This window comes from Phascolarctos cinereus, unplaced genomic scaffold (genome assembly GCF_003287225.1).
Source record: "Phascolarctos cinereus isolate Bilbo 61053 unplaced genomic scaffold, phaCin_HiC Scaffold_9;HRSCAF=440, whole genome shotgun sequence".
NCBI lineage: Eukaryota > Metazoa > Chordata > Mammalia > Diprotodontia > Phascolarctidae > Phascolarctos > Phascolarctos cinereus.
The window spans coordinates 6562580-6588140 of NW_027556402.1; the positions used below are offsets into that span (position 1 = coordinate 6562580).

The following is a 25561-nucleotide window of genomic DNA, read 5'->3' on the forward strand; positions in this document are numbered from 1 at the left end:
CTACAGTAGGCCCTTCATAAGGGTGTGGGATGGAACTGATCCTCACCCATCTCTCCCAGTGACTCATCTGTTTGTGGTCCGGGCCCCTTCCCCTGTCGGCCAAAGGCCTTAGGCAAAAGGGGCCTTTTCTACTCCACGGTGGTGGTCCCCACCTTCTTCCACACGACATCACTGAGGGCGAAGGTTTCCCTAGCGGACCGAGCAGCTGTGGGGAGAGGTGCACTCTGCAACACTCAGTTCTATAAACTTTTAAGAACTATACATGCCAGCTACGCTTCTGAGCAGCTTTACCATCAAAACCCAAGCCGCCAACATCTGTCTGTCCTAGGCACCACCACCACCCACATCGTTCGAGGGCCAAAGTTTATGCTTCCATCAGTAAGCGCGTCATGAACACACAAAAACACGTTTCTGCATTTTTCTTCCAATAGCAAAGATTTTATCTTAAACACCACTCCCCGTAAAGACGCGTCCAATGACAGAATGGCTCGGCTCCACTAAGCGCTTCCAGCCAGCGGATACAAGTTATCATCGCTCCGCAACAATGTAGCGCCCGGAGGCCTCCGCGGGCGATCCCGGCCCGACTCTCGCAGTCCCCTCGTCGGTCTGCAAGACACAAAAGCGGCCGGTTCGGGAGCTTTCGAGCAGCGCAGTCACCGGGGCCCCGCCACAAACCGCCCGGCCTCCAGAAGCGCTTCGTTCTGGGGGGTCCCGGGAAACCCTGGGGAGCAGAGCGGGCTTCTGCGCCCCGAGCCACGCACCGGGTCCGCGAGTCCTCCGCACCACGACCGCGGCTCCCTTAGCCCACTCCCGGGCCCAGCCCCAGCTGCGGGCGGTGTAGGCCAGGGGTGAGCGAGAGCAGCTGCCGGAGAAGGCGCCCCGGCCCCGGCCCCTCCTCGGGGACCCCCCCGCAGACACACGCCCCGCGCCGCGCGCCCCACCCCCTCCCCCGGCATGCCCCCCCGCCGCGCCCCCAGCCTTACCACGGCAGCAGGTAGACGAACACGAATAGCGCCAGGTCGAAGAGCAGGAAGAGCCACAGGTCGAACCAGTACGAGTGCTTGGTGAGCTCGTGCTGCGGGCACCGGGGCTCCCGCTTCTCCTCCTCCTCCTTCTCGGGGCCGCCGCCGCCTCCGGCCCGCACGCGGGGCCCGGGTCCTTCAGAGTCTCCCGAGCCCCAGCCGCGACGAGGCTCCGCCGCCGCCATCCTCGCCCTTCCGCACTGCTCCCTACGGACTGCGCAGGCGCGCCAGACTGCACAGGCGCAGTGGGGGGCTCTAGCGTGCGTACGTGACGGGGCCCCGCCCTCCCGTCTTTCCCCGCCTCTGGGGCCCGCCCCGTCCCTATGGAGAGAGCAGGGCGAGCTCCAGGTGCTGCTGATAAGAATCCAGGGTTCAGGATTGTCAGACACTAGAGTCCTGTCTTGGGGCGGAGGAGAAAAGAGAGGGAGACAGAGGAGAAAGGAGAGGGGGAGGAAGAGAGAGGAAAAAAAGAGGGGAGAGAGAGAAAGAAGAGAAAAGGAGAGAGGAAGTGAAAGAGGAAAGAAAGGGAGAAAGAGAAAAGAGGAAAAGAGGGAAGAGAGGAGAAAGGAGAGTGAAAGAAGAGAAATAAAGGAAGATAGAGGAGGAGAAAGTGAGAGAGAGAAAAGAGGAGAGAAAAGGAGAGAGGGAGTGAAAGAGAGAGGAAAGAAATGGAGAAAGAGAAAGAGAAAAGAGGAGGAAGAGAGGAAAGGAAGAAAGAGAGAGAGAGAGAGAGGAGAAGGAGGAGAAGAGGAGAAAGAGGGAAGAGACAAAAAGAGAGAGGGAGTGAAAGAGGAAAGAAATGGAGAAAGAAAAGAAAAAGAGGAGAGAAGAGAGAGGGAAAAGAGGAAAGAAAGGAGAGAGGAAGTGAGAGAGAAAGGAAAGAAAGGGAGGAAGGTAGAGGAGAAAAAGAGGGAGGAGAGAGAAAAGGAGAGAAAAAAGAGAGAGGGAGTGAAACAGGAAAGAAATGGAGAAAGATGAAAGAAAAAAGAGAAGAGAGAAGAGTGAGAGAAAAGGAGAGAGGAAGTGAAAGATAGGAAAGAAAGGGAGAAAGAGAAAGAAAAAGAGAGGGAAAGGGAGAAGAGAGAGAAGAGGAGAGAAAGGAGAAAGAAAAAGAGAGGGAGTGAAAGGGGAAAGAAAGGGAGGAAGATAGAGTAGAAAAAAGAAAATGGAGAGGTAGAGAAAGGAAACAGGTAAGAAAGAGGGGATAAAAGAGAAAAGAAAGAAAGAGAGGGGAGAGAGGAAAAAGAGAGGGAGAGAAGAAGAAAGAAAAGGAGAGAGGAGAGGAAAAGAGAGAGAAAATGGAGTGTAATGAAGCTGTCCCCAGGCCCTTTCCCAGGAACCCTGAAGCAACAGCCTCATTCAGCACAACAGACCCCAGTTTCTTGCACTCCCACATATGCAATCATAGCAAACAGACTGCTAGCCACTCCATTCCCTGGGCTGGTTGAACCTGTACATAAAAGCTGCTACATGACTGAGTGGATAGAGTGCTAGGCCTGGAGTTGGGAGACCTGAGACGCTTGTTAGCTGTGTAACCCAGGGCAAGTCACTTTACCTTATCCTGCCTCAGTTTCCTCATCTGTAAAATAGGAATGAAATGCCTTCCTCCCAAATGAGACTCATTAGATTGTAAGCTCCCTGAGGGCAGGGACTGTCTTTTCCCTCTTTGTATCCCCAGTGCTTAGCACAGTGCCTGCACATGTAGCCCTTAATAAATGCTTGCTTCCCTCCTTCTTTAGTTTCTTGAGAGCTGTTGGCCAGAGAATCTCTCCACGACTGAGGCAGAGGGTAGAACAGAAAGAACCCAAGCTCTGGAGTCAGAATGTGGGTTCTTTTTCCCACCTTTTGTGCTTGTCATCTTATGACTTTGGGCAAACCACTCACCCATCCTGGTCCCATCTTTAGAACAAGGGGGTTGGACTTAAGGGCTTTCTGGCTCTGGATCTGTTTCACACAGTAAGTGCTAAGACATAAGATCTCACCTTACTCCTCTTCCTGTACACTGTTGTTTGTGAAGGTTTTGTTTAGTTGTTTGAGTTGTGTCCAACTCTCCATGATCCCACTTTGGGGTTTTCTTGGCAAAGATACTGGAGTGGTTTGCCATTGCCTTCTCCTGCTCATTTTACAGATGAGCAAACTGAGGCAGCAGGGATAAGTGACTTGCCCAGGGTCACTCAACTAGTAAGTCTTTGAGGCCAGATTTGAACTCGGGTCTTATGACTCCAGGCCCACGATTCTGCCCGCTACACCACCCAGCTGCTCTTTCCTGTGTACTACCTTCCAGTTAAACTGAGTCACTCTCCATGCTGTCCCACTGACCTGCCAAACCCAGCTCAGTCACCACCTCCTCCATGCAGCCTTCTTTAGGCTGCTGTCAGAGTCTGGTATCTCGCCCTCTTTATACTCACCTCAATCCCCCATCAATCCTACATGTGTACGTATCTGCCTCTTCTCCCCGTTAGATGACCAGCTTTTGGAGAACATAGTAGATGTTATCTATCTTCATATTCCTAACACCCAGCACAATGTTTCGTACCCACTGACTATTTAAAAATATTGATTGATTTCAACTGAATGAGCCTACATCCTATAACCAAGCCCTACTCACGTGCCTTACCAATAGTGCTTAAGTCTGGATCTGTGGAGAAACAGAGGCATTTGTTTACTCTCCCTACCCCTTTCCTCTCCATGACTACTGGAGAATTTGAGCGTTGGAAGGGATCCCAGTGACCTTCAGAAGATTGGGGGGAAATGGGATTAAAAAGCCTGAGAAGGATGGATAGAGAGTGTTAAGTAGATAGCTGAGGCCCCTGAAACAAAGGGCTGTTAGTGGACTGGGGTGGATTGCAAGGAGTGAACACAAAGGGGAGAGATCTCTGAATGCGAAACAGAAATACTTGTGGAGCTGGTTCTGATTAGCCAGGGCTGATCAGAAAGGAGTTAGCAAGCGCTGGAAGTGTCCTCTGGTGTTACTGACTGTTGAGCCCTGAATCAGCCTGGCTTCGTCAAAGCACAGCCTGCCAGACTGACTTCTGGCCCCTTCCAGACAAGAATATCAGCCTGCTAGATCAGAGGAATGTTTGAATTAAGTATAGCATGCCGAGATGTCAGCAAAGTGTCAAACCAAGTGTCTCTTACTCTTTCATAAATGAGATGGGGAGATCATTAGGCTGTGTGAGAGTTCCTTTAAGTAGATTCAGAACGGGCTGAATTCTGAACCCAAAAGGGAGTCTTCAGTTCCAGTCTGGAAGAAGGAGAGTGCCCCAGAGATCTGCCCCAGGTCCTGAGCACTTCAATCGATCAAGCAAAAACCCCCCAAATGAAGAATCCAACCCAGAACATTTATTTGGCACCTACTGTGTGCCAAATGCTAGGTATACAAAAGAGAAAATGAAACATTCCCTGCCCTCAGGGAGCTTACAACCTACATTTTAATCAATGTTCACATTGATAAAATGCTATGAGCAATAGGAAGGAGCTTGTGAGGGGGCATATTTCAATTCAGGGTAACGAAAACTTTCCAACTATTAGAGTGCTGCTGAAGTTAGATGTATGCCTTAGGAGGGAGTGAGCTGCCCCTCGCCTGAAGCACTCACTGCAAGGACTTCTTGTCAGATTCAGATTCAGATTCATGTCGGACCGGATGGTTTCTGAAGGGCCCTGCCAGCTCTGGGATCTACAAGTCTTACTTTTGGTAATGTTAGGGAAATAGAGAGGATCTTTAGGAATCATCTTGCTCAACACACTACTGTTACCGAAGAGGAAGCTGAGGCTCAGAGAAGGTTTCGTTATTTAGTCTGACTCTCAGTGACCCCATTTGGGCTTTTCTTGGCAGAGATACCAGAGTGGTTTGCCGTTTCCTTCTCTAGCTCATTTTACAGATGAGAAAACTGAGGCAAACAGGGTTTAGTGACTTTTCCAGGGTCACACAGGTAGTAAAAATGTCTGAGGCCAGATTCGAACTCAGAAAAATGAGTCTTTCTGAATTCAGGCCAAGCGCTCTATGCACGATGGCGCCCCCAGCTGCCCTGACAACAGGAAGGCAGAAGAAAGGAGGAGGCACCTGATTTTGAAAGGAAGAGGAAGAAAACATAGGAAAAGGTGACAATGGAGAGAACTGAGGATTGGGAATAGGCTCCTGAACAGCTAGGTTCCCAGAGTAAGGCCCAGGAGGTGGAAACACAAACAGCAGACATTTATGTACACCCCTTGAAAGTCTGCAAAGCATTTAACCTGCAGGATTCCATCTGAGGCTTGCCACACCTTGGTGACATGTTTCCTACAGGCCTTTGAGTCCCCATCTCACACATCAGGGCAGACTGAGACAGGGAGGGGACATTATTTGCCCACGGTCCTATTACTAGGAAGTGGGCAGAAACAGAATGTGAGCCCAGGTCGTCTCACTTCTGCTCATTTGCATCAAATGAGATTATATTTGTAAAGCCAGTGAAGAGGCAAGGAGCTGGGAAACTGGACTTTTGCATTGAAGAAAGAGTGAGATGCCCAATAGCTGGTGCTTAATAAATGCTTATTGTCCCTCCCCCAACACACACCACATGTTATTCTATAATTGCTGGCGATTTGAGACACTCTAAGAGCCACTCACTGCCAGGTACTGGAAGGAAGGCAGTTGACACAGATCCTGCCTCTGTGGTGGATTCTGAGGTCTCCACACCCCACTCCCTCCCCTCCATTCATGTCCTGTTTGAGAAAAGTGGGAGAATAAATGGTGACCAACCAGAGAGGCGCACCACCGGGACGAGGGAAGTGGTGACTGGTGAAGATAGGAGAAGGAAAGGAAGGGAAGTCTGGAAAGAAGAGTCAAAGCTGGGGAGAAGGAAAACACCCAGTAACTTTGTCCTCATACTTCACAGGCCGATGGCCTACCAAGACCAGACAACACTTGGTGCCCATCCTCTTCTTGATTGAGGCAGGGTTTCCCTGACCACTCCTGCCCCAGTGTCATACACCGAAGCCCTTCCGTGTGGAGCTGGGAGCTGACAGTAGCTCCCATGGGGGCCACGTCATTGCTACTGAAGACCCAAGAAAGAAGATTCTCCTCCCCCAAATCCTTGGCACTGGCAAGTGGTCACCATCTGAAAAATAGAGAAGTGTGTCAGTGGAACTGACTTTAAAGAAGAAACATTATTATATTGTTTATACTCCTACCCCAAGACCATGGGGCCTTTCTATCAGCTGAAACTTTCTAAGTGTATTGCCTGTCTCTATTAGAATGGGAACTTGAGAGCAGGGGACCTTCATACTTTCCTATTTGTATCTCCAGTGCTTAGCACAATGCTTTACTCATAATAAGTGCTTTATAAATGCTTTTTCCCTATTCTTTTGTTTATTCATTCATTCATATGTCTTAAGCAGGATTTGAACTTAGGACTTCCTGACTCCCAGTCCTATGCCTTACCCACTCTACCACATTGCCTCACAATTCTTTTTGTCTATAATGTTATTGTAGCAAATGATCCTCCCATTTGAGCCACCAGGAAAAATAAAATGTGTCCATCCTCAGGTATGACAAGTGAGTCTGGTAACTGGTGAGGCTCAGCAGAGTTGGAGGAAGAGAAGAGGACTCTGGGATTTCTTTCATTGTCCCACCTTTGGAAGATGGTGTCCAAGGTCTGGAGGGAGCTAGAGACTGCAATGAAAGGGATAATCTTGACGCTTTTAAGGAAGAATTCTTTTGGCTTTAATTCTGGAGAGCCTATGATTCACTTTCATCTGGCTGGAGAAACTTCAGGCTGTTGGAAGAGGACTATGGTACAGGTCATGAGGAATACCATCTGTGTTCCAGCAAGAGGCAGCAGGCTGAGATGGGACCTGGCCTGAAGGGAAAGCAGGAGAAAAAGAGAGACAAAAAAAACCCTGGAGATTTACATATTTCTTTGGTCTTAATGAGTTATCATTCAAGGATCTGTTTAACTTTCTTTCTTTTAATAAATCTTTCTCCTGCAATATGGTGAGTAAGGTGCTTATGTATAGGGAATACTCTCAGTATGAAGAGGATGTGTGTAGATGGGATACTAGGGATATAGCGTTTCCCTAGTTTCCTGGATGGGACCCATGAGCCAATGGTGAGGGAATCTACCAAAATGGCCACAAGCTTTTGAGTCACGAGCAATACTTTAAATATAACAGGAAAATCCTGCCCGCAGACATTCCATGGCAGAAGGAAATGAACAGACTAGAGCTTATGAGGTATTGTTGATATTTTTTTAGGGAACAACATTCTTATTTGTTGTTGTTTGGTTGTTTTCATTTGTGTCTGACTGTGACAACTTTTGGGGGTTTTCTTGGCAAATATACTGGATTAGTTTGCTGTTTCTTTCTCCAGCTCATTTTATAGATGAGGAAACTGAGGTAAACAGGGTACTTACCCTGTGTAAGTCACTTGACTTACCCAGAGTCACACAGCTAGTAAGAGTCTGAGGCCAGATTTGAACTCCAGAAGACGAGTCTTCCTGACTCCAGGCTTTGCACTCTATCCATTGCACCACGTAGCTGCCCCGAATACTCTTATCACCCTCACTAACTTCTGCCTACCCCTCAAATTCAGAAATGTATCCAGCAATGTTTAATTCTGGGCAAAAAGTACAAATGTTCCCTTGACCCATTTGAGTTATGTATGGGGGCTGTAGGCAGGCTGGAAAGGAATTCCTCTAGAATGCAGCTTCCCTGAAGCCCACCATTAGACAAGTTTTTACTCCACCTAATTATTCAGACTAATGAGGTGCTAAACTTAGTTGTTTTTATATAGCTAAAGGGACCGCAAGTTCTGACATCCCATTAAATATTTCAGTGCCGTGGAGAGAAACTGGCCATCTTAGTTACATCTCTCTGCTCCTGCCTGCCTATTTGAGGGACCAATTCTGAAGAGGACTCATCTATGAAATTTTGATTGGTTTTTCCTATTATCTCAATGTAAAGGTTTCTCTGCCTAGTCAGGGACTTCTCTTAAGAATACAAGTATTGGTTGTGGGCCAAGATCCCCTGAGCTCTCCCCAAAACCCTTCTGAAAACCTTTAAATAATGCCATAAAACAATTCCTGGAGCAGCAGAACCCACAAAAGGATGGGGTGAATAAATTTTCCAATCAACCACAACTTAGAAGGTCCGCAGCAAGAGTCTGTTGCACCGGGGTGAGAATGGAGCACAGTCCAGTGCAAGCCACACACAACCAGAAACAGCCTCTGGGAGCCACTGAATCAGCAGCAGCGTCAGCTGCTTCCAGAACTCTCAACTCACAGATGGGAAGGGAGTCAAACAACTGGTCAAAAGGAGACTACAAGGTCTCTTTGTTAGTACTGAGGCAGGACTCTGTTGCTTTGCCCATACTCAGATCTGGGTCACAGTCCTGAGTGGCAGTCCCAGGGCAAGGAGGGGCACTAGCATAGCAAAGCTTGTGGCTTCAGTGGAACAGGGACCCTCCTCAGACTTCCAGGGCAGAAAAGAGTGCTTGCATTCACTCACAGACCAGAGCACAGGCCAAGAGAGGAGGAAACACCTCTCCTTAGATCATACAGATCCCTGGAAGTACCTTGGAAAACAGCTGTACCAAATTCCTGAAGCTTGGGTCAGTGCACCCACCGCCCTGCAAGCACAGCCACACTTAAACAAAGAGTTAAAAATCAAGAAATAAACTGGAAAACTGAGCAAACAACAGAAAACAATTCCAATGATAGAAACTCTGAAGGACTTTCTGGTGAAAAATGTTACCCATCCCCAGAGTAAGAACTGATAGTGTCTGAATACAGACTGAAGCACACTTTTTAAACTTTCTTTATTTTTCTTGAGTTTTTTTGTCTGTTTTCTTTTACAGCATGACTAATATAGAAATGTTTTGCATGAATACACACGTATAACCTAAAAAAATGAACACAAGTGTTACCTGTGTTCATCTTCATCTATAGTTACCTTTTATGTCCATTCTCAATTTTCTTCCTCATATTAATCTAAGTGTTTGGTCTTCACGAAGCCTTATTAAATAATAGTAGGCTCTATTTTACACAATTATGGGGAAAGTTTTCTCTTTATTTCTGGCCAAATTATTTGAAGAGAACAAGTTACACTGTCCACAGTTAAGAGCATGTGACCTTGAATCTGGGCTGATGGCTTGTGAATAACTCCCACACTCTCTCTCTCCTCTAGCTTCCTGTCATTCTTTTCCTTTAATTCTAAAGGATTGGAAGAAAACAGGGTCATGATATTAGGGCTGGAAGGGGCCAGAGAGGTAGCCCAACCTTACCCCCTCATTTTATAGTTGAGGACACTGAAATTCAGATAAGCTAAGTTATTTGCCCAATGTTGTAAAAGTATTAAGTGGCAGAGACAGGGTTTGAACCCAGTTTTTCTGTCTCGAAATCCAGCATCATTTTAGATACTACATATATGTGTGTGTGTACATATATATATATACATATATATATATATATGTATATATATATATATGTGTGTGTGTGTGTGTCTAAAATGTACGTGTATATGTATACACACACATATATAGTTATATAGATATAAACATCCTAGACACCGATAGATAGATAGATAGATAGATAGATAGATAGATAGATAGATAGATAGACAGACATAGATATACAGACAGATAGATGTTAAGTACTTATTTTGTTCAAGGCCCTGTGCTCAGAATGAAGATTCAAAGATTAAAAAAAAAGGCATAGTCTGTGCCCATGGGGGTTTACAAGCAGGTTAAATCTGATCTTACCTAAACATAAATATGTCTGCAAAGGAAGGTGTGATGAGAACAAAGAAGAGATCCAAAGCATTTTGGGAGAATGTAAGGGTGAGGGGAGAGAAAGAATATTGTCAATTGATTTTGGCTTAAGTCAATTATTGTGATTTCTCAAATGCTTATTAAACAGTATTCTGTTTAGGGCACTGTCCTAGGTGCTGAGAATGCAAAGACAAAACAGTCCTTACCCTCAAGAAACTTAGATACTCCTGGAGTGTAAGTCATTCACACAGATAAGTAAATAAAAAGTATACACAAAGCCAATACAAAGTTATTTTTAGAAGGGAGAGATGCATGGCAGTCACATAGAGGCAGGCCATCTGTGTAATTATGGAAGCAGGAGGTGGCATGTCCTATCCATGGAACACTTAGCAGGTCATCATGACTGAAAAAGAAGGTGTGAAGGGGTGAAATATGCTGCAAGTCTAGCAAGGTTGGTAAGAGCCCAAATTGGGCAGAGATTTAAATGTCAAGGAAGTCTTTGAGTAGGTGATTCCTGAGCTGAACCGAGAAGGAACTGGCAGAAATGAGATGAGAGTGTGTTCCTGATGTAACAGTCATCATAGCAAGGCTATGGAGCTGTGAAAAGCCTGGGAGTTGTGTTTCTTCCCAGCCTGGGAAGAGATGAGACTAACAAGAGGTAAGACTGGAATGTGTTTTCCTTATTCACGTGGTAAGTTACGCTGAATCGACATGAATCTTTATACCTTTCTTAACTCTGTAAGTGAGGCAGTCGGGAAGAACTAGCACCTTTGGTATGAGGGCTTGCCAAGCCCTTTCCAGGGCTGCTCATCCACCTTTGGTGTCCATCTGATTCACCCAACTCTCACCTGTGTCTCCAAGAAGCTGTAGCATGTACAGTGGCCACAACCCAGAAAAATCATCTTGGCAGGTGGGCTAAACCAGGTTTAATGTCAGGCTTAAGCGACAGGCCACAAACCCATGTGTGAGTTAGGGGTGTCTACCCCAAGCATGGGAAGACTTCCCCCAAGGGGAATGGGTGGATGAGAACAATTTGTTCCAACAACCATGGAGGTGGCTAATGCAGGTGCTATGGAGCACTTAGAGTTTGGTCAGACAAATAAGACGCTAAGGTCATCCACTGCATCCTGAGCCATCGCCAGTCGTCCTGACTCTTGTCTTGCTGCTGGACTTCGATGACTCTGGAAGAGAGAGTGAGGCTGACTACTTAGTACAACTCTCCCTCACTTAAATCCAATTCACACTAGAGTCCAGACATCACCCCGTGATGTCATTGGTCCTCTTCAAAACAACGACAAGATGACCCCTAAAACATTGGGATTCTGAAGCAACACTCCTCTCTTTCCCCATTAGAATGTAAACATGTGATTATTACTTAGCCTCTTCCAGATATATATTCCTTTCTAGCTTTCTCTTGTCTTCTATCTATGTTTGTGCCTCAAAGACTCTATTCAGCTCTCATCTTTTCATCAGGATAAAAGTGATCAAACTTTGCCCTACATCAGACCATACTGGGAGCCCTGAAAGCTTATAGGTCAACAAGCGAATCGACAAACATTTATTAAGCACGTAGATATGCCAGGAATTGTACCAAACAATGAAACCAAATACAGGGAAGAATATTCTTGCCACTCAAGTCCTTGGCTCTGCCATATGGCTAAACATCAGAAACTAATATGATTTTGTCAGTGGAAATGGCATTAAAGAAGAGGCAGCACCATCTGCTTTGCTGCTGTCTTCTAAGGACCATGGGACCTTTGCATGTGAGTTGTAGGTGAAACTTTCCATGTGTTACCTCCTCTACCAGAATGTGAACTTTACAAGAGGGTATGGTGATTGTGGTGATCTTGGGGCATCATCCAAGTGTGAATGATTCCTACTTCATGAAGGTGGGCTCATGAAAGAGGGTCCCTCTATGCTTTCTGGGGTATTTTCCCTTTTTTTTCAGCATCTACCCTAGTGTTTATTTAAAGCAATCACACTTCCTTTTCCTAATGGTGCAGAGGGGACTCAGGGTCAAAATAGGATAGAAACGATTACCTATTTTTTCCTTCACTTTCTTCAGTCTAAGCCTTCTTTGCCCTAGAACAGGCCTACACAACCTACTATCCCACTCTCCACAATGCATGGTTTTGCCCCTTCTTCAAGCCTGTGAAGCACCCCCTCCATCTCCCCCGCAGCTGAAGAGCTCACTTCATACTTCCCTGAAAAGATTGAGGCCACTGAGAACTCCATCTTCTCTCCTACTCACCTCACATCTCTCACATATGTTCTCTTACTGCCTCTTCCTTCAGCCCTGTCTTGCATGAATGGTTGGTTCTTTTCCTTGACAAAGCAGAGTCTTCTCCACATACCCTTCATTTTAAACTTTCTATCTTCTCAGCAGGATGCCCCCATAATCACTCCCACTCTCTTGCTAATCTTCTATCTCTTTTCACCCCTGCATGAACACTAAGGTTTAGACATTGGCCCACTTACTATTCCTTACACATGACACTGTCTCTTATTCCCATGCCTTTGCATGCTCCTTGTGCCTGGAGTATTCTTCCTCCTCTCTCTCTTAACTTCCTTTCACACTTCAGCTCAAATGCCACATTGGGCAGGAGGCCTTTTCCACTCCCCCCAGCTGCTAGTGCTTCCCCTATGAAGCTAGGGCATCACCTTCCATCTACCCTGTTTGTATCTTGTATGTGATTTTCATGGATCCCCCATTAGAATGTGAGATTCTGAGGGCAAATCCTATTCTTTACATTCTCAGCACTTAGGTCAGTGCCTAGCACACAGTAAGTGCTTAATAAATGCTTCTTGACTGACTGAATGGATTTCAGGTGTAAGAGGAGAGAACTTGCTTTTCCCACTCCTCTCATCCGTTTGACCCCCCCTCCCTACAGGTGTCAATGACAGCTTGCAGTATAAGCACATGGCTGGTGGTGCTGTGTGCTTGTCTGATAAGCCCGAAAGGAGTCCTTAGGCCCTTAGCAGCCTTCTGTTGCTTGGCTGTTTCCCTCCCAGAGGCCACGTAATTAATGAATAATCTGAAGAAACGAATGTTTCCAGCCTTAGTAACTCCCTTGTGAGTTCCTGGGAAGAGATGCCATTTGGGTCAGCCTGGGGAGGATGAGTAGGAATTCAACAGGTAAAGAAGGAGAGGGAAAATATTGTAGTGACAAGGAATGGAATGAACAAAGGCCTGGGGTTGGAAGAGGGTAAGGGTGCATTTAGGGGGAGAGGGTGTGTTGGTATGTAATATGTGCACCTTTTTCATTTGTTCATTCGTTTGACAAACACATCAAACATTCACTCTGTATAAGACTCTGTGTGTTTCTATGTCACTGAAGTCAGGATGAAAGGAATTTGGCTGTCTTTATTTTCCTTTAAAAAAATACTACATGTTCTAATATGTCTGAGAGCATGCATGCAAAACATAGTCAATCCTAATTGGCCTTTGCTTCTTTTCCTTTAGTGAGACTGAACATTGCAACAATCGGTTACTGGATAGAGGAGAAGGAATCTAGGAATAAGTTTATAGTTGAGTTGATGGGTAAAAACAAAAACAAAAACAAAAATAAAAACCAGCTGCTTTGGAAGTGCTTTGGGTCACGCTCCCCAGAGTGATTTTCAAGCTCTTTTGAAGATTCTCTTGGCTTCCACGCCTTGGTATGTATAGCTCTGAAAGTTAACAAACATGAAAATGATGCTTGTTAAAATTTAACCAGCGAGATGAAAATCAATATTGATCATAATTTCTAAAAATCAGTCAGTAGTAAATACTCTCTTTTCATTTGGCAGTAGTACGTCACAAAGAAAAGAGAATTTCTTTTTTCATTTCTTAAGTTTCAATTTCTTAAATATGTTAATTTTCTTCTATGCACATCCAAAGAAAGAACTATGGAATTTGAATACAGATCAAAGCATACTATGTGTATTTTTTTTTCTTTTGAGTTTTGTTTCTTCTTTCTGATGGTTCCTCCTATTGGTTCTAATTCTTACTTACAACATCATTAATGTGAAAATATGTTTAATAGGAATGTATATGTATAGCCTATATCAGATTGTGTGCTGTCTTGGGGAGGGTGGTGGGAAGGAAGGGGGAGAAAAATTTTATACTCAAAAGCATATGGAAGTGATTGTTGATAAATCAAAATAAATTAATTTTTAAAATCATGAAAAAAACATAAATAAATAAAAATTTCTTAATTTTCTTTTCTTTCTTAAATTTTCTTTAAAATTCTTAAATTTTCATTTCTTAAGAGATAGATGATTTATATTCATTCATTTTATTTAAATATTGATCGATTTGCCATCCCCTTAATAGGCACCTGCACTTCAAAATACCTTGATTAGGAAAGGAAAAAGGAAACAGGCATTTATTAAACACTGACTATGTGCCAGGCATCATACTAAGCGCTTTACAATTCTTGTCTCCTTTGAGGTAGATGTTATTATTTTCCTCATTTCATGGCTGAGGAAAATGAATCAGACAGAGAGTAAGTGACTTGCCCAGGGTCACACAGCTAGTAAGAGTCCTGGGGCCAGACCCAAGGAATGAACCAAGTTTTGACAGGAATCCTGCATTAACTCATGCTTATTATACATTAAGCCATCATTTCATTTGACTGTTGGATGGCTTCACATATCCTGGGCTTTGTCAGTGTGGGTGCCCTTTTGATGAGCATAGATCCCATTAGCTAAAGGTCCTGAAGAGTTGTCGTGGCTGAAAAAGTCATCCTTTTGCATTCAACTCCAAAACGAAACTCCCTGAGTCAATTTGGTTGATTCCCAAATGACCAATATGTAGTCATGCCAGACCCATATGCAAAGACTCCCACAACTGGCAGGGCCTGTCAGAGCTTGGCCCTCACTGACAGGGCCCTGAAGACCACAGGGTTACTATCCCCAAAGAGGAATCGGAGAAGGCTTTTTCTTACTGTGTAATCATGAATAATAATACAATTCAGTTGTTAAGACTTTATTCTCTCTAGGGTATCATGATTTTTAAATAACTCACCTGGACCATTTCATCCCCTACAATTTCTCTAACGGTGTTCAGTTCATTTCCATTATCCACTCGTTTGAATTTGCCAACAAGCTTGTTCCCTTCCAAATTCCAGTTCCCCTACACATAAAGCAAATGCATTTAGGACACTTCAGAAAACAGCATCCTAAGCTTATTCCAGAAATTGAGACAGCCGCTCGGGTTCCCTGCCCCTGGAGTGTAATTACGAGATCAATCAATCAAAAGGGATTCATTAAGTGCTTCTTAGGCGCTAAGCCCTGGGAAAATGAGTACAAAGAATGAAACATCCCTATTCCCAAGAAGCCTCCTGCTAATGGAAGACAACAACCAACATATGTAAACACATGTGTACACGTATATACATATACACCTATATTCAGACATATACATGTGTATATATGTATATATGTATATATATATATATATATATATATATATATATATCCATGTACACATATATCAGTACAAATGTAAAGTAGATAAATAAAAATAAATATGAAGTAGATAGATGAAAGGTAGCTGTAGGGGAGGGCACTGGCATCTGGGGGAATCAGGAAAGACTTCATGCACAAGATGGTGCTTGCGCTAAGCCTTTAAGAGTAATAATAATAAGCAGCATTTATAGAGAGTTTTAAGGTTTACGAAGACTTGCAAATAGTAGCTCATTTGATCCTCATAATGACCCAGAGAAGAACATGCTCTTATGATTATTATTATTAGCCACATGTTATAGATGAAGAAACTGAGAGAGATTAAGTGACTGAGCCAGAGGCGCACAACTAGTTAAGTGACTGAATCCAGATTTGAAGTCAGGTCTTCTTGACTCCAGGGCCAGTGTTCTATTCACTTTCCCACTCAGCTAAAGGAGGAGAGGTGCTTTGTGAGACAGAAGTAAGGAGGGAGTGCTTTCCTTGTATAGGGAACGGCCAGTCCAGAGGCACACACAGGAGATGGAGTGTTTTGGGTGAAGAACGGAGAGAAGATCAGTTTGGCGGGATCACAGAGTGGGAGGGGGCATAATGTTTACTGAAGGTGGAAAGATAGGTGGGGGCCAGAGTGTATAAGGCTTTAGAAATTAGACAGAAGAGTTTCTATTTTATCCCAGGGAGAACCATTTAGCATCATCAGTGATGCTAATGTTCACTGTTAAGGTTCATATTTATGTTACAGTAATTATCTTTCCTTCTCCAAGTAAAATAACGGAAAGGCAAATAGACTTCCTGGAAAATGAAAGCAGAGTTCTTTTCACATACTCTTGTGAGATGAGCAGTGGGGTATCCTGGAAAGAACCCTGATCTGGAAATCAGGGGACCTGGCTGTGAGTCCCCGGTCATGCCCCTTTCCTGCTCAGTATAATAAGGAGGTCAGCCTAGATGAGCCTGCCAGGTATGGATACCTAGGGTTCAAATAAAGCTGTGAGGCACCTGACAAGATGCAAGCTGAGGCTCTCCCCAAGTCTCTCAATGCTTTCATTAATGGGTGGGGTTCTCTGAGTGGCACAAATTGATAATGTTTCCAAGAAAAGACACTCAAGAATCAAATTAGCCAAAAAAGAAAACTTAAAATGGAAACTAACCATTCTGAGAATTTAAAAAAAATGCAAACAGCAGTAAAGAATAAGGTCTCATGAGCTTAGCTGTTTACTAATTAGAAAGAAACATTTGACTTGACAGAGCCAAACTTGGGATCTCCCACAAATGAGGGTTCGTCCTGCCTCATTAGAGAACATGTGGTATTTCTTGATAGATACAACAACAGAAAGGGGAACAAGGAAGTGGGATTCCTTGTACCAGAGGGTGAGTCCTCCAAGTTCTCCTGCTTCTCAGGGTACATGCTTCATCCCCTCAGTAGAATGAATGCTGTTTGAGGGCAGAGTTTGATGTTTTTGTCTGTATCTCTGGTCCTTTGCATAGTACCTGGCACAGAATAGGCACTCAACAAATGTTCATTGAATTGGAGGAGATAAGTATGAATTATTGGGTCCCAAAAGTAATTAAATTCCAAGAGATCGTTGAGGTTACCATGATCATGGATCCCAGGGTGGGAAGAGGACAGGGAGAGCATTACTAAATTACAATGTATGTTAGGAACAAATGACCCTGGCTCCCACCCCTTCTGTATCATAGATCCCTTTTTTCTTAAGGTAAGATGGAGGCAAAATAAAATATTTGTTAATTGAAACAAGTTAAATTTTAAAAAGTGAGTGAAAGGGGAATAATGAATAATAGGGCTGGGCAGACAGGTTGGGACTGACTGTCAAGAGTTTTGAAGGGGAGTAAAGGGGTTTGTGGGAGTTAGTTCCATGTGGTATAGAAAGAAGGGAATGATTTCAGGAAGAAGCGATTTACGTTAAGTTGTGTTCCATCGGCCAAGCTGTAGAAAAAGTCAACTCCGAACTCAAACTCAATATCCAGAGTTCGGAATGTGCTGGATTCACGGACAGCGATCTTGTCTCCTGTTTGGGTAATCGTTATCTTCAAGTTGTCATGGGCTGCCAGCTTTCTCTTGACCACATTGATGCCTGTGAGATCAAAGACGTGACAGTTCCCAACTTTAGATTCCATGGATTTGCATCCTGGCAGGCTTCCCTTGTGAGGTGAGGGCATTCTAACCAGTAAAATAAGCACATTGATTTCTGATAAGAAGCATCCTATGGTACCCCAGAGTGTGTGTGTGTGTGTGTGTGTGTGTGTGTGTGTGTGTGTGTGTAGGTGTGTGGGTGTGTGGGTGTGTGGAGAGAGGGAGAGGGAAGAAAAGAAGGGATATGGGGAGAGAGAGAGGGAGAGAGAGAGAGACAGAGATAGAGAGAGACAGAGACAGAGAGAGACAGAGAAAGTATAACCTTGGAGGGGACAGTTGGCTGCTCAGCTATCTTTTCTGTGCTCCACTCTGTTCTCTCGCCAGGCTCATCTGTTTACAGCTGGAAAGCCTTAGAAGCCATCAAATCAAGCCTCCTCATTTTACCAGCAAGGAAATTGAGGCACACACAAATCAAGGAACTTGCCCAAGGTCACAGCCAGGAAGTTACTAAGGCAGGATTTGAACCTGGGTCTTCCTGACTTGAAATCCAGTGCCCAACTATTAACCAACAAGGTGAAATCAATTCACTTCTGTCTGTGAAATTATTGAGTGCCTACTACATTTCAGGGCTCTCTGGATGGCGTGGGGAGAGAGGAAAAGCTTGACTGAGATGTGGTTTCTGTCCTCCTAGCTAAGTGGCGTAGTGGATAAAGCACTGGGGCCTGGCGTCAGGAAAACCTGAGTTCAATCTGGCCTCAGACACCTACTAGCTGTGTGACTCTTGACAAGTCACTAAACCTGCTTGCCTTAGTTTCCTCATCTGTAAGATGAGGATAATAGCAGCACCTACCTCTCAGGGTTGTTGAGAGAATCAGATAAGACAGTATTTGTGAAGCCCTTAGCACAGTGCCTGGCACATAGGAAGCCTTTAATAACTGATCGTTTCCTTCCTTCCTTCTCCCCTCCTGGAGCTGTGCTGGTAGAACAGGACGCCCCATCCAGATGACTCTGATGCACCCCTTTCTGTGGTAACGGTCTTGGGGAGCTGCAGAACAGAGTGCTGTGAGAGAGGGGAGGGAGTGGGGCTGAGGTTAGACGGGGGATCCAGACACATTCTCCGGAAGAGGGAATTAATGGCTTGGGCGTTAGACGGTGGTGAGGGATATTCCCACTGTGCCCCAAAGGCACAGAACTGAGAAAGCCAAGGAAAGGGAAACATGCATTAAGTGCCTACTATGTGCCAGGCACCAGACTAACTACTTTGCGAATACCTCGTTTGATCCTTACAACAGCTCTGGGAGGTAGGCACTGTTACTATCCTCATTTTACAGATGAGGAAACTGAGTAAGGCAGAGAGGTGAAGTGACTTACCCAGGGTCACACAGCTAGTAAGTGTCTGAGGCCAGCTCTGAACTCAAGTCTTCCGGACTCCAGACCCAGCACTTTGTGCATTGAGCCACCAGCTACCCCAGGATGTGTTCAAAGGGCAGAGAGGAGGGTTGGCTTTGTCTGCTGCATAAATTATGTGGAGATATGACACATGGAGACAAGGCTGGGAACCATCGCTTAAAACAATTAGACGGTGCTCGAAGCTTTTGTTCCCCACCCCCCTCTTCCGGTAGACAGAACATTTCATTCTTCCTAATATAAGACTGATTGAGCTGCTTCCCATCCCTTGAATGAGAGATATAACCAGGACAGAGCTTGTGGGCTTTGGCCCAGGGTGCTGACATCTGAGGGAGATGCTACATGGCTCAGTCCTGTTCCCTTACCTGACTCTAGCCCACCAAACCCAGGTCCCATCACCATGGTGCCCCTCCCCAAAGGATTCACCTTTGTCCTTAAACAGTAGAGGGGCACACACCAGTCTCTCTGAATGTTATTGCACTTATTTGTCTAACCTGATTCAACCACGGTTAGCTGCCTCCACTCCACCCCCAATCAATTCTTTCTGCCTCAGGTGAAAATAATTTTTAGTAATTGCATTGCCCTTATGAGTCTCATTCCCTTTTTATCAACAAGAGCCCACCATCAAAATTGCAGATTTGAGTAGAGTTAGAAGTCCAATCAGTGAGAAACTAGATAAGAGTTTTCTCTTTTGACCTCAGTTTCCTCTTCTGTAAACTGACTGGGTTGGATGAAATGATCCCTAAGATCCCTTTCAGTTTTAAATTAATGATCCCTTCCTTCCTTCCTTCCTTCCTTCCTCCCTTCCTTCCTCCCTCCTTCCCTCCCTTCCTTCCTTCCTTCCTTCTTTCCTTCCTCCCTTCCTTCCTTCCTTCCTTCCTTCCTTCCTTCCTTCCTTCCTTCCTTCCTTCCTTCCTTCCTTCCTTCCTTCCTTCCTTCCTTCCTTCCTTCCTTCCTTCCTTCTTTCCTTCCTGCCTTCCTGATTTCTTTCTCACAATATTCTTGTCTCCTTCCAACTATTACCAGGATCCATTAACACCTAAAAGAGCTAAAGAGCTGATGGCATTTTGTGAACTCTTGGCAACTTCTTGGAGTCAGGAAGGGTTGGGGCTAGCAGGAGCCCTGAAAATAAATAACTGGCCAGCAAAATCTACCCTCCTGAAGAAATCAGCAGGGAATTATAAAGATCAAAGTTTGATATTGTCCTTAGGTGACTTGGAAGCAAACAATGGATAGATAGCACCAGAAAACCCAGTAGAATGATTAGCAGAAACAGGCTGGATATCTCACAGATCACCAGAAAGTTTCTCAACAGTCATCTGGCCTCCTGGCTCAGCAAGGGATTTGCTGTTAAAGAATAAATTCTTACCCATTTTTTCCATGAACTTGTCATAGTTCTCACTGCGGTCCACCTTCCAAGTGCCGTCAAATGCCATGTTTCTCAGTGTTCTTTCCCTCCTTGGCCAGAGATTCAAGACTGGGTTTTGAGGAGCATTTATTCTTCTGCTTATCTGTGAACCAATGTGTACAATGATGTGGCTGTCTAAAGTCCAAGATTTCATGAAGCTACATCAAGGCTAAGCTTTGGGGTGGTGCCTTCTTTGAAAACCCCTCCCAAAATGGTCTCTTGAAACTTCACTCATTTGCAATGCAGGGGAACATATATTTCTGAAAGAAAATCAGAATCTGAAGGTCCATTTATTTCAGGAATTACCACTTGTTTGGAGAACATCCTGTAAGGATGTGTGCGTGTATGTGTGTGTGTGTGTGTGTGTGTGTGTGTGTGTGAGAGAGAGAGAGAGAGAGAGAGAGAGAGAGAGAGAGAGAGAGAGAGAGAGAGATCTGGTGACTAGATCCTCTTCCTCCTTTTCCACAGCCTCCAATCCTAAGTGAGGCCAGTGATTTCCAAGGATCATTCAAGGATGATTGGCATAATCTTTTATGGATGCCTTAGGTAGATGCTTTGAGACTTGAGAGCTACTTTGGGAGAAACTAGAGGGTTTTATCATTAGTATGTGACTTTTTTTTTCTTTTTGGTGAGGCAATTGGAGTTAAGTGACTTGCCCAGGGTCACACAGCTAGTAAGTGTCAAGTGTCTGAGGCTGGATTTGAACTCAGGTCCTCCTGACTCCAAGGTTAGATCTCTATCCATTGCACCACCTTAGCTGCTCCATCACTGGGCTTGGAGCCAAGAAGGCCTGGGTTACAGTTCTGCCTCAGACTAATTGTGTCACTAGTTGCTCATCCTGAGCAAATACCTTAACCTTTCTGGGCCTCAGTTTCCTCCTCTGTAAAATGAGTGGGTTGATGTAAGTTTCTCTGATCTCTAAATCTGTGCTCCTGTGCCCCATTGAGGCAAATTTCTGAGGGAAGAAGGACATTGCCATTTTTTGTCACCATATGTGAAGGTAATGTTGGTGATGGGGGCTGTCTTGGAAATCGAGATGTCTGGGATGAAGGCTCCCTCCTCAAACTTGTGGAAGCTGTGGTCTAGCAAGGTTAGAACCAAAGGAATAACTTGAAGAAGGTCCTTGGGCGGCTACTGAATCATACCTACTATGATGGAGGGAGGCTCATGCCTCCCACTAGGCTTGGAGCCCCCTAGAGGCATTGCTCTTTATTACACCCAGTGGTGCCCCATGCTTCACTGGCAGGCCCCCACGGGACGGTTATCTTGGGCAGGCACCATGGTAATGGAAAGAACACTTGCTTGGAGTCAGAAAACCTGGGTTCAAATCTGACTTCTGACATTTACTGCTTTTGTAACCATGGTAACATGTGTTTCCAGTGATGCTGTGTGGCATTAGGCCAGAGCTCACGGTGATGTTTTCAAATAAAATTCTGACTAGGAAAAAAAACCCCAAAAACCCAACTCATTTGTAAAACAAGGGGGTTGAAGGATCCGTACAACTCAAAATCTATGATCCTATTACCCCAGGCCAGTCACTTAACTGCTCGGAGTCTGATTTTCCTCTTCTGTAAGATAAGGGGTTTGGGCTAAATGATCCCTAAATGATCCCTAAGGTTCCTTCAAGGCTTAAAGAAGAGCATCGTCTTTGGGTCCCAAAACAGCATCTTGTCAAAGAGGGATGTTTTTCTGCCTCCAGATGTGGCCACCCAAAGTCAGAGCCGTTGTATGGGAATAGATATGTTTTATTATTGTATTGTTGTTTGTTATTATTATTATTATTATTATTATTATTATTATTTTTGGCTAGGCAATGGGGTTAAGTGACTTGCCCAGGCTCATACAGATAGTAAGTGTTATGTGTCTAAGGCCAGATTTGAACTCAGGTCCTCCTGAATCCAGGGCCGGTGCTCTATCCATTGTGCCACCCAGCTGCCCCAAATAGATACGTTTTGCAGTATAAATCAGATAAACTTGGAAAGGAGACTGTACTGGCCTTTCCACTCCCTCTGCCCCTCCCCAAGGTAATTAACTTGTAAAACAAGCCTTTACTATCAGAGGCTTGTAAGATCAGCAGTTAGAGAAAAGGCAAAGATCCCTGTATTTACTAAACGAAAAGTAATTTGCTCTCATGTTTTTCTGCTGGGTGGTGACCAGAGCTTTATTATGCCAACATGCCACTTGGGCAAAGGTTTGAGGGGTGGCATAGTGCTATGGCATCCCTGCATCCTGTCACAGTCTCTAGGGAAAGACAAGGGGGCAGGTCACCTATGGGCCAATGGCTTTGTGGCTGGGTTTCACAAGCTAGGGAGCAATTCATATTTTGGGAAAGCTTCATTAATTTGAGGTGTTATGGTTAAATGTCTTCATTCTGAAGGGAATTCCCAAGGTTTGAAGCCCTCCTTCTATCAAGGTTGCTTCTGTACCTGCATGAATTCATGATTTCACCAATACAGACATGCCCTTCTTCTGGTGCATTTTGCATTCCATCCCATGAGCCTTCTCATCACCAGTGATTCCTGTCCATGTCTTTTCATAAACATTCCATAGAGAAAGTGTACTCTAGTGGAAATAGCGTTGATCTTGGCATCATTAGGAGCAATCGAGGAGCAGATATGGCCACTGGTCCTTAGTAACCCCTCCCTGAAAGGTTGCCTAATTGACAAAAAAGGTGTCCCAGAATCATAGAGTTAGAAATTTCAGAACTTTGGGGGTTGAGTCCAACCACTTTAGTCTATAGGTGAAGATCAGAGAATTTAAGTGACTTACCCAGAGTCACAGAGCTAGGAAGTGTCCAAAGGGGAATTTGTACCTGTTTTACAGACTTCAAGGCCAGGGCTATATTCATTATACCATATAATCTCTTCTTCTAAACATCAATTAAGAAGTCCCATTTGCATAGAGAATGATTGGGTCAAACAACAAATCATAGAAACAACGAATAACTTCATCAAAGAGAGTGACAGTAATGAGACAATGTGCCAAAACTTCTGAGATGCAGTGAAAGCCATTCTTAGGGGGAGGGGGTTTTATAATTAATTTATTTTTAGTTTTCAGCATTCACTTCCATAAGATTTCGAGTTTTAAATTTTCTGCCCCTCCCTGAGACAGCGTGCAATCTGATATAGGTTCTATGTATACATTCCTAGTAAACATATCTTCACATTAGTCATGTTGTAAAGAAGAATTAGAACCAATAGAAGGAACCACCAGAAAAAGGAAACAAAACAATAAAAGAAAAGAAGAGGGAAAAGAGTCTGCTTCCATCTGCATTCAGACTCCATCGTTCTTTCTCTGGAAGTGGACAGCAATTACCATCATGAGTCTTTTGGAGTTGTCTTAGATTCTTGCATTGCTGTGAAGATTGGTTATTATTCTTTTTCTTATATGCATTTTATTAATTTATTTTGATTTATCAAATAATAATAATAATAATAATAATAATAATAATAAAAACTTCCATAAGCTTTTGAGTTTTAAAATTTTTCCCCATTCCCAGTACAGCCGCAATATGATATAGGCAATACCTTCCTATTTAAGCATATTTTCATGTTAGTGATGTTATAAGGCAGAATTAGAACCAAAACATAACAGAAGAAAAAAATAGCAAATAATATGCCAAGTTTGTTAGGGGGAGTTTTATATCTCTCAATGCTTACATGATTAAAGTAAAGAAAGAGAAGATCAATGAATTGGGCATGCAACTAAAAAAGCTAGAAAAAGAACAAATTAAAAATCCTCAAATACCAAATTAGACAATTTGAAAATCAAGGCAGAGATTAATAAAATAGAAATTAAGAAAACTATTGAACTATTCATAAACTAAGAGCTAGTTTTATGAAAAAAGACACCCCATAAAATAGAAAACCTTTGGTTAATTTGATGAAAAAAAAAGAAAGAAGAAAACCAAATTACTAGTATCAAAAATGAAAAGAGTGGATTCACCAATCATCCAAACTACTTGGTACTGGTTAAGAAATAGAGTGGTGGATCAGTGGAATAGGTTGGGTACACAAGACACAGCAGTCAATGACTATAGTAATCTACTTTTTGATAAACCCAAAGACTCCGGCTTCTGGGATAAGAACTCACTACTTGACAAAAATTGCTGGGAAACCTGGAAAAGAGTATGGCAGAAACTAGGCTAGACTAACATCTTACACTGTATACCAAGATGAGGTCAAAATGGGTACATTATTTAGACATAGAAAGTGACACCATATGCAAAGTAAGAGAGCGAGGAATAGTTTACCTGTCAGATATGTGGAGAAGGGAAGAATTTATGACCAAATAAGAGAAAGAGAACATTATGAAATGCAAAATAGATAATGCTGATTACATTTAAATTTAAAAAGTTTTGCACAAACAAAGCCTATGCAACCAAGATTAGAAGGGAAGCAAAAAGTTGGGAAACAGTTTTTATAGCCAGTGTCTCTGATAAAGACCTCATTTCTAAAATATATAGAGAACTGAGTCAAATGTATAAGAATACAAGTAATTCTTCAACTAATAAATGGTCAAAGGATATGAACAGGCAGTTTTCAGACGAAGAAATTAAAGCTATCTTTAGTCACATGAAAAAATGCCCTAAATCACTATTGATTATGGAAATGCAAATTAAAACAACTCTGAGGTACCACATCACACCTATCAGATTGGCCAACGTGACAAAACTGGACAATGATCAATGTTGGAGAAGATGTGGGAAAATTAGGACACTAATGCATTGTTGGTGGAGTTGTGAACTGATCTAGCCATTCTGGAGAGCAATTTGGAACTATGCCCAAAGGGCAACCAAACTGTGCATACCCTTTGATGCAACAATACCACTACTAGGTCTGTAACGCAAAGAGATCATAAAAAGGGAAAAGGACTCACAAGTATAAAAATATTCATAGCAGCTCTTTTTGTGATGGCAAAGAATTGGAAATTGAGGGGGTGCCCATCCATTGGGGAAAGGCTGAGCAAGTTGTGGTATATGAGTGTAAAGAAATACTATTGTTCTATAAGAAATGATGAGCAGGTGGACTTCAGAAAAAACCTGGAAAGACTTCCATGAACTGATGTATAGTGAAGTGAACAGAACCAGGAGGACATTGTACACAGTAACAGCAACATTGTACTATGACCAACTTTGATAGACTTAGCTCTTCTTAGCAATACCATGATCTAAGACAATCCCAAAAAATTCACAGTGCAAAATGCTGCCAACATCCAGAGAAATACTATTTTTTCTCTCTCTGTTTTTCTTTCTTTCTTGTGTATTTTCCCATTTGTTCTGATTCTTCTTTCAATAACATGACTAATGTGGAAATATGTTTTTTAAAAAAGAATTCCCATTTGCAGCCAGTAGCATTATTTACAAGCCTTGGCTTATTCTGGACTTTGATTTACTGACAAAATAGTTAAAGGAAGCTGGACTTAGAATGAATGGACTGGTTTTG

The 25561-nt window shown here is 43.6% G+C and overlaps 2 protein-coding genes across 2 annotated transcripts; both read right to left on the reverse strand.

Moving 5' to 3' along the window:
- Nucleotides 1-408: 408 nt before the first annotated feature.
- On the reverse strand, nt 409-1252 carry ARLN (allregulin). Its single transcript, XM_021008351.2, has 2 exons — nt 984-1252; nt 409-606 (listed from the first exon to the last, which is right to left on the reverse strand). Coding segments are annotated over exons 1-2 (225 nt in total). The 5' UTR covers nt 1208-1252; the 3' UTR covers nt 409-605.
- An 11874-nt stretch (nt 1253-13126) lies between these two features.
- On the reverse strand, nt 13127-20209 carry FABP2 (fatty acid binding protein 2). Its single transcript, XM_021008358.2, has 4 exons — nt 20079-20209; nt 17131-17303; nt 14774-14881; nt 13127-13434 (listed from the first exon to the last, which is right to left on the reverse strand). The coding sequence occupies exons 1-4, from the start codon at nt 20143-20145 to the stop codon at nt 13384-13386; spliced, it is 399 nt and encodes a 132-aa protein (XP_020864017.1). The 5' UTR covers nt 20146-20209; the 3' UTR covers nt 13127-13383.
- Between the last annotated feature and the right edge of the window lie 5352 nt (nt 20210-25561).